The sequence below is a fragment of the Maylandia zebra genome, linkage group LG17 (genome assembly GCF_041146795.1).
Source record: "Maylandia zebra isolate NMK-2024a linkage group LG17, Mzebra_GT3a, whole genome shotgun sequence".
Classification (NCBI taxonomy): Eukaryota; Metazoa; Chordata; class Actinopteri; order Cichliformes; family Cichlidae; genus Maylandia; species Maylandia zebra.
The window spans coordinates 24,503,801-24,513,278 of record NC_135183.1 but is presented as its reverse complement, the minus strand read 5'-3'; the positions used below and the strand labels follow the sequence as shown (position 1 = coordinate 24,513,278).

At 38.2% G+C, this 9,478-nt stretch overlaps 1 protein-coding gene across 1 annotated transcript; it reads right to left on the bottom strand.

The window, feature by feature from the left end:
* Window positions 1–3,303: 3,303 nt before the first annotated feature.
* Window positions 3,304–7,555, bottom strand: rps16 (ribosomal protein S16). The gene is made up of 6 exons (XM_004548427.4): window positions 7,450–7,555; window positions 7,308–7,359; window positions 6,428–6,529; window positions 4,624–4,720; window positions 4,480–4,527; window positions 3,304–3,496 (listed from the first exon to the last, which is right to left on the bottom strand). Exons 2-6 carry the CDS (start codon window positions 7,353–7,355, stop codon window positions 3,351–3,353), a joined length of 441 nt encoding a protein of 146 aa, XP_004548484.1. The 5' UTR covers window positions 7,356–7,359; window positions 7,450–7,555; the 3' UTR covers window positions 3,304–3,350.
* Between the last annotated feature and the right edge of the window lie 1,923 nt (window positions 7,556–9,478).

Here is a 9,478-nt window from a genome sequence, read left to right as displayed (position 1 = left end):
AAAAGCCAAAGCACAATACAATAAACTCACTATGTAGAAAGCTAGTCGTCACTTGATTTATGATTTGTTGTTGTGTTCATTTTGTAAGCATTCGTCCAATTTAAAGTGAAATATGTAATGAAGCTGGGCATGTTTGACAGTCTATAAAGCTCATAATACAACTCTGTTTTTCACAAGTACATAAAGCATTAGTAAATGATTTATTCCACTTTAGTAAAGCCATTTTTGACAGATTGAAGCGTATTAATACAACAAATATATATATATATATATATATATATATATATATATATATATATATATATATATATATATATACATATATATAGCCAGCAAAGAAAGCGTATATTTCTTGTCAATTGTCCCACTGGGGAGTGAACCCAGGACCTTCTGCATGAAAAGCAGATGTGATTACCACTCAATATAGAACCAGTACATAGAAATATCATCACCACCAAGACTTTGTATGTGAAGGCCAAAAAAAAAAAGGAGAAAAACAAAAGAAAGTAGTTTGGGAGTGAATCACTAAAGGTCTGAACTTAAATCTGATTTACATGCTTTGGGGATGACCTTAAACAGTCTGTTCATGCTAGGATACTCTCAAGTATACCTGAAAGTTTTGATAGCCTTTCATTCACTTATTAAATGAAATCATCATTTAAAATCTGCTTTCTTTTTGTTTTATTTACTCAGGCTATCTTTGCCTTATATTAAAGTTGGATGATGTGAAATGTCAAAGTTCAACAAAGGACAAAAAAGAAAAACATTTTGACAGTGCTGGAAGTGAAGGATTAAAATTGAGTTTGAGAAGTAAGATGAAAGGAGTCCAGATTCAGCTTCAAGTGTTACTGAGGAGTTATTAATATTATTATTTTTTTATACATCCAACAGGCCTCTGTGAGAACAGCAGATAAAATAAGCTCGGGAACCACTCTCACAACTTACTGTATGAAAAGTAGTTTATGTTATGACAGTTTACTCTTCCCTTTGCAGTCTATTTAAACAGTTATGCACGGTATACACATTATTGTGGAAAAACCAGAGATGGAGACCAATTTTGCCATTAGAGAGAGAGAAATCAGGTGCAAACATTGATCCCAGCCCAGCATTTTCCTCTTCCCACCTCTGTTCCCTACAGCTTTCTGCATTAACTGCATTAGGTTAGTCTGTGTTCTCAGGCATTTCAGAAAACAGCCATTTCCACAGGTGCAGTATGTCCCTGATGTAACATTATGGCCTTCAGAGGTGAGGTTGCAGGCAGGGGCAGAAAATAAACAGTAGTAAACAACAGTAGCAGTAGGGAGTGGGCTTCCCTGCTGTGTTGATTATTGGAGGGCTATAAACAGGCCTGATCCCCTCTGGGAGCTCTCCGAGTGGGAACGACTGTTGCTGACTGCCTACAGAGAGGCCAACAACATCTGGGCCTCAGCTCAGCTCATCATGCTTCCGTTGCTGTGCAAGACTCGGGTGTGCCTGTGCATCGGCGCTGGCGGGAAGGAATAAACACAGATAGCAGTAACAAGCAGTCAACACAACCTGAGGAAACAATGCTGCAGTTTTATGTAAAAATACCGTCCTGGACAAAAACTGGCTACAGAGAAGCAGGCACCATGTAAATTGACTGCGCAGGGTATTCTTATCACAGTAAATAAGACTGCAAAATTACAATAAAACCACCAACCAGGATAATGAAATCTGAAATTTTGGCACACAGAGCCGGGCTTCATTGTTCAGCATTCATCAAATCAGTGTTGGGACACACTGTGGGGTCGCAATATCTCATTTCTAATAACAAACCAGCATGGGCCTGGAACAATAATCAACATTTGCATGAGTATTTACTTACACAGTAGAGACAAAAGGAGAGGGGGAAAGCAAATTTAGATTAAGAAGAAATACCGGAGCCTGACAATCAGTTTTCCAAGCAAGACAACATATGTGGCATCATGCTGGCAAAAACTGGTAATGTATAATCTTCTCTATGCATTCACTGATTGCATATTATCTGAGCTATATGATGCTTTCTGACCAGCTGAACACTCTCTCGGGGCTTTTAGTGTTAGAGGGGAGAAATGTGTTACTTTTCAATGCTTTTACCATTGGTTTAGTAGATGGTGCTATAGCACCATCTACTGGTGGAATGTTGCAATTCCAATACTACAATTGGAATGTTACAATTGTAGTATAAAAATTATAAACAAAAAGAACACAAACATCTTGGAATGCAGAAATAAAAACTGGCCCTTGGTTTTTTTTGTATTTTATTGTCTCCTGGTGTCTTCATGCGTCTTCTGTTTTCTTAACGTTTTGACGGCTGAAGATTACACACAAAAAATTATCTTGCATCACACATTTGGTTGTTTCGCCTAATTAATAATGCTTTGTGTTGGTATTGTACTGCTTTAAATTATCAGTAAGGCCCAAAAAGGCGTTACATAAAGGTCCAGTTAGACATTTTTACACACCAAGTTAATCAATGAGAGATTTGGAAGCATTATGCTCTTTGTTAATATTTTTTGCTTATGGCTGGTTTTCTAGGAGAGTCCTGCAGCCATTGATACTGCACACCCATATAAAGGCTCAACCATGTGCATAGAATTTTAAATAGAGATGTGATATTGAATCAGATTTAAGACCACCAAGTCATCCCAAAAGAAAAGGGAAGCATTTCCCTGTTTTTGCCATTAACATCCATATAACCTATATGAAGAGTCGCCCCCTGCTGGATATTACAATACATGCCTGTTTTAGGCACATTTTCACTCACTTTCTACAAGTTGCATCTTTTACAGTCTGTGCACGTTATCACACAGCTAATCAGTGTGACTCTCAATATTATCTGGTGTCCTTTTCTTATATCAAAACATAAACATTTCTGCTGTTTAAACAAACAGTCTGTAACCTTTCTGAAGACCTATGTAGTGAACTTAGCACTACTAAATAGTTAAGGCCAGTGGTAAATAGCAAACGACTGGGATAAATGCAATAGTTGCAGGTAATTTCTGTGACCACATTAGCAGTAAATACTGTTGGTAGCTTCAGAGAGTTACCTAATATGAGAGCCATGGTTCAGATTGAGTAACATCACAAGTACTAGAGACTGTCAGCAAAAACAAATGCAGCTGCACATAGGTAATCGTCTGTGATATTGTTTCCCACTGATTGAATGTACTTGAGCTATTGTGAATAGAAAGTGGCTGCAGGTGCCTAGCAACCAAAACAAATCAGTGGAGCAGTTGTAAGATGACAATAACCAGGGGTGATAACCGTGGAACAGAGCAAGTCAATAAATAAAATCACAAATTTGTTTTCTTTGTTCCTCCAATTTATTATGAAAATGTACACGGGGATTAACGGTAGGACTTCTGGTAGCGAGCGCGAGCTCCAGGTCCACCGAACTTCTTGGACTCGCAGCGACGTGGATCGGCAACCAGCAGGGTCCTGTCATACTGGATCAGGATGTCCTTGATCTCCTTCTTGGAGGCCTCATCCACATCTGCAGTAAAACAAATACAGATTAGTCCAGATTAAGATTCAGAGTAATATGCAGTCTAGCCAAATGTTCTTCACTGGTTCGACTGTTTGCAGATTTCCATAACTGCAGTAACTTTTTCCTTGTGCTACGTTTCAATATTTATTATGAACTTGTTAGAACTACAGAATTTCCAGCTGTTTCATATCCACAATGCAACCCTGATCTTTCCTAGTCATCAAGAGACAGTTGTACATCAATACATACAAAAATCAGATCAATAAAAACTCATTTCTACTCTCACAGCTCCTTTATAAATGTGTGTTATGTCCAACAAAACCCATATTTAAAAAGTAGTAGTTACTGCAGAATGGACGAGTACTCAAGTATCTAAAGCAGAGAAATTTGCACACACGGGGGGAATTTTATTTTTAAAAATTTACCAGATGATAGAAGTCATCTTATTTTTGATTTCCTGCCCTGCTCATGTACTCTGTGAAGTGACTTAGAATAGATGCATATTTTTAGTGAAGTAGTGTGCCACTTCTAGATTGCTTCTGAAATACCTTCCTGTGAATCTCAAAAATAGTTCATGCTGACAATGACCTGCTCTAGTGAGCACAACACAGCAGTTCTATCTCACAGCTCAGCCCACTGCTTATGATCACGCAACAATTCCAATGCAAACAATTAAATAGTCAGTCTTAGTCCAGTTTTATGCAGCATAGAGCAAACACCAATAGCTCAGCAGTAGGCTAACCTACCATAGCATTCAAAAGCCTGGAGTTGTCAAATCAGAAAAGTTCTAATGTATTTAACTGTAACCAAATTTTCTGTACTGTGTTACGGTTTACGATTTTATTAAGAAGAAATGCACCATGGGATTATCAAATACTTTCCACTTCTCACCTATGTGTAGTACTCTGGAGTGACTCTAAACATGCCTATTTACAAAAGAGTGATGTTTGTACAAAAAAAAAAAAAAAAAAAAAAACTTCATTACTTACACTTCTGATAGTATGCAACCAGGGACTTGGAGATGGCCTGGCGGATGGCTGAGAGAGAAGAACATGTCGATATTCAGAGCCTTTTTTCAACACTAATCATAAAACATCATGAGCAAAATTATAGAGAGGAAATACTTTGCTTACCATAGATCTGTGCGACGTGTCCACCACCCTTCACTCTGACTCTGATGTCCACTCCAGCAAAACGCTCCTTACCAAGCAAGAGCACTGGCTCCAAAAGCTTACAAAAAGAATCACATATTGATGTCAAATTTATGTCATTGATGTTTCTCAAAAGGAAATCCTTTCTATCGTTTTAAAACTGAATTTTAAAATTGTTGAATTCTACATATAGTATTCTAAAATATACACATGCAACTGTAAGTACCAAAAGCAACTCCAATGCAGCTAGATTTATGCTTAAATTAAAAATAAAATAAAATCAATCCCATATGTACAATGTCCAACATCAACTGCCTGAAGAAAGAGCTTTCACGCTCTACTGTGACATCATTTGATGTGCACAAAATTAACCCTTGGAGATCCCTAAAAAAGACATCCACCTTGATCCCTAATGGACATAAATGTCCATTCCCCAAAAAGTGCAATAAAAATATTATATATTAATATTTTTTTCCACTTTAAATTGGTCAGTCTTTTAAAACTACTTCTCCCTGAAATATTCATATAAAGTTTTAATTATATTTTCGTTGTTTTAACCCTTTAAATCCCAGTTTTACTTCATGAGCGCCCTGTTTTTTTAGCCCCCAAAAACAAAAAAACTCAATATTTAAAAAAAAAACATTTGAAGTAATATTTGATTGTTATTATAATTAGGCCTTTGGATGGACTAAAGATTGGCACCAAGAGTCATTTCGATCGCCTTTTATTTTTTTTCCAGGAGCGCATTTCATAAAATGCACACTATCGACCACGCCCAAAAAGTGCAATAAAAATATTAAATATTAATTTTTTTTTTCACTTTAAATTGGTCAGTCTTTTAAAACTACTTCTCCCTGAAATATTCATATAAAGTTTTAATTATATTTTCGTTGTTTTAACCCTTTAAATTACAAAAAAACTAAAAAAAAAACTAAAAAACTAAATATTTTCCCAAAAAAACATTTGAAGTAATATTTGATTGTTATTATAATTAGGCCTTTAGATGGACTAAAGATTGGCACCAAGAGTCATTTCGATCGCCTTTTATTTTTTTTTCCAGAACCAGAAAATGGTCTCCAGGCGGCAAATGCTGCTCGTCGAGGCCGAAATGAGTGCATTCTCCCGGGTTAACTCGCGACGATGATCGGGGCATGTTGCGTCGGACTCCTTTTTCCAGCGCACACTTCCGGTACCACGTGACAACAAATACGTCATTTCCTGTTGACTAAAAAAAAAAATGCACCCTCTCATGGTCCTAGGGACCGAAAAATGGTCCGCCTGATCAGCGGGCGAAACCGCTGCTGCACGCCGGAAAAGAGGCGTCATTTCCGGCAGGTCTGTCCAAGCAGCCCGCTGTTTTCCAGCAGAGGTCAAATGTGAAGCAAGGGCGCCACCCGGTGGACAAATAAAAAAATTACAACTCTAAGGCCTGTAGTCCAAAACGAAACCTAAGCTGGAGACCTGACTTTCGATTTGACCGTAATTTTTCTGGCGTGAAAAATAGCGTTTATAATGGGTTTCAATGTGGACATTTTTGTCCAAAGGGACTAATGTGGATGGATTGCTGTAACTTAGCCATTTTAGGCTGATTTAATGAATTGACACCACAATTAAAAAAAATAAGTAAAAAAAACATTCTTTGACAAATTTGGCTTTAATCCACTCAACACAGTGAAGATGGTTTAAAACTAAAAATAAAAAAGACAATAAATGTCCTTAGGGATCTCCAAGGGTTAAATAACGACCACTTACATCACTCATGTTCACCTCTCTTGTTAGGACTCACCTTGTACTGGAGCGTAGCAGGCTCCACCATCTCCAGGGGTCTGCCGTTCACCTTGATCAGGCCATTCCCCCTCTTGCAGTGGGCAACTGCTGTGGCAGTTTTCTGCAACAGAAAGTTCAGATGAATACCACTGAATTTAATATATTGTACTTTTTTTGGGGGGGGGGGTTAATTTACAAAACTAAACTAAAACAAAGTAAGTTTCTTCAGCTTTAGTCAAATCTGTAAACATCAGGAGTTGATGCACGACTTCATCGGGTGGGGACAGGCTTCACAAACTGTTGTCGCTCAATTAAAGTAAAATATATAAAAATAAAATGACACGAGAAAACCCACTGTGGAAAATGAACATGGCGAAGTAAATGAGTAAATCTATGGCACATACAAACGTGTTCAATCTGGTGATACACAATTGACGTAATGTTTAACTCTTAATTTCCGCTCATTTGTACGCATCGAGATTCAATTTAAAATCCAAGGTGACAGCAACTCCGCATTTCAAGGTGATGTGACGGATTAGCGATATTTAATGGTTTGGTTAAATACGTTCTATTTGACTGTATGAGGATAAACCTGAGCTAACTCTGTCATTCAGAACCCAAACTTAACACTAGCACCAGGGCTAGCGTGGTAAGCTAAAGAAAAGCAAAACCGTCCGGTGTGTAGCACCTACATCACATCTAACAGTAATTACAAGCTTCAATGAAAGTATTATTACTACTTAATGTTATAAATACCATATAAACTGGCTTATTTACTGCGGAATTGCAGTGTAAAATCAGAGGCCCACCACCTTTTAATATCAGCCATTACAGCTACGACTAGCAAGACAAGTTAGCCGCAACCCCACACGTGGATTAAATTGCACATTTTTACTCACTTTACGTCCAAACACCTGGACAGACTGCAGAGGGCCTTTAGCTGGCATGTTTCTGAAACACACAAAAGACAACACTTACATTAGAAACCGGTAAACAAGTATATTTTTCTATTATTTTGCCGGATCACTCTGAAGAACATACCGTCTTCAGCTAGGGTGCCGTACGAAGAGGCCGATGGGGTTTCACATGCGGAGGTTCAGGGGCTGCTGCACGACAATGCAAGCTGTTTTGAGATAGGGCTTGCGACAGTTGATCTCGCTTTACTACCATCTAATATTGAGCAGATCGGAGAGTTTCTGCTGTTGTTTCACAATGGCAGGGAACAGAATGCACATGTGTTTGGCGTTTGATCTCACGTGTTCCTGTGTTTGTAAATCTAAAAAAACAAAACAAAGGCAGTTTTAAATATTGTCGCATGGACCTCTTGTATAATGCCGGGGGAAACAGGTATTCGGGGTGATATTTACTTTTCATCTTCCTTACATTTTTGTATCTCCTTCAACACTTTTCAACTTAGAAAACCCATTCAACCACCATTAGATTCATCTTCTTTTGGACATGTGTGCTTGTATTTTTCTCATTTTTAACTTTTATATATTTTTTAAATTATTCAACTTTATTCAGCAAAAATCTATAGTGTATTTCAATGGAAGAATCTTCAGATTCTCATTCGACTTACTCCTCTTTCAACTCCAACTACTTCCACATACCTTGACCGACAGATTCCATTCAAACTTTAAAATTAAGCCAAGACATTGAACTATTCAGCTTATATTTATCTTTTATTATCCTCTTTACTTTTACTTCAGTTCCAGTTTAAGTTTCATGCTTTTTTCATCCGTTTCAGAGTCTATAATGGGTGTGTGTGGGACAGAATGTTGGAGGTTAGAATGAGACAGTTCAACTGCTAGAGTGGAAGCAGGGGAAAAATTGATCTTAAAATCTTCTCTTTCAACTGCTGCTGTGTCCACAGCATTCGGTCTATAGCCATCATTTTACCCTCAAAACGTAGCCATCATTGCCCTCTTTCATCCAATGTTGTTATTATTGTAGTAGATGTTATGGTTCTTTTATAAATGTCACCAACGCACAGCTTCCTCCATCCAACTCTTCCACAAAGTCCAATGTTAAAACGGCTCCCAAAATTTGTCTGAAAATCACAAGTACAGGCTGTCTTTACACTGTCACCACGTCCATATAATAAATCTGACAGACATGAGAACTCCTCGGGTGGGTATGGCGGATGCCCAGTCATTGCCTGTGCCTGTTCTGGTTCCCCGGGTGAGGGCAACTGTGACCTTGCTGACTCCTGCACCCATTTCAGTTCCTCGGGTGGGAGCAGCAGAGGTCCAGCTTGCTCCTGTGCTCCCAGGGTAAAGGTAGCCAGAACCCAGCAGTTTCTTTTATTGAAAAATTGCATCTCAATTTTATACTTTACAAAATCATCTCGGGGGCCAGATTAAACCTATTTGCAGGCCTGATCCGGCCCGCGGGCCATATGTTTCATACCCCTGCTTTAGCTAGAAAAGGACACTGGTTTTTCAGCAGGACTTGTAGAAACCAGAATGTAATTTAAAGGTGTAGATGGCAGCTGCAGCCAATTGACTGAATGTAAGAGCACTGGACATGAATTAGCACATTGTGGATCTCTCATCATTGCTGTGGCTTTGAAGTTGAGCAAAACTGATGGTAGAAGTTTCTTCTGAATTCTTCAATTCAGGGTTCTGAGTGCAACCCATTTGAACAAGCTACCCAGAATGCATTGCAGCGTGAGCCATGGCAGCATGTAAGTCAAATAATTAGTTTTTAAAAATACATATATAAAACAAAAACCATATGAACTATATAAAACACTGGTGCTTGTATATGTTGGTGATTGAGACTTGTATAGCGCAGAAAAAAAACTATCTGAGAACCAGTCACATGGAACACATGGAATTATCATTGATTGTGGAGATTAAAATTAATGATATATTTTTATGTGGTTCAGCCACAACTCTACTAAAACCTCAGCCAGTAATAGGTAGGCCAACTTTTGGACCGTCCAGTTGTCTGTATGACTGCCGCAGTACGTACATCACAATTGCACACTATCAGAAAGTGCCAAACAGCCCTGGTGGAGTGAGGAGCTGTAAAGAGAAGCAGAGTGCTCTGTTTATATTCTAAAAGT

Bases quoted from the DNA above. Each gene is read 5' to 3' on its own strand.
- rps16 (XM_004548427.4), bottom strand. From the start codon at position 7,355: ATGCCAGCTAAAGGCCCTCTGCAGTCTGTCCAGGTGTTTGGACGTAAA. The intron at 4,528-4,623 runs GTAAGCAAAGTA...CTTCTCTCTCAG, and splicing joins ACACGTCGCACAGATCTATG to CCATCCGCCAGGCCATCTCC. The intron at 3,497-4,479 runs GTAAGTAATGAA...GTTTTACTGCAG, and splicing joins GGTTGCATACTATCAGAAGT to ATGTGGATGAGGCCTCCAAG.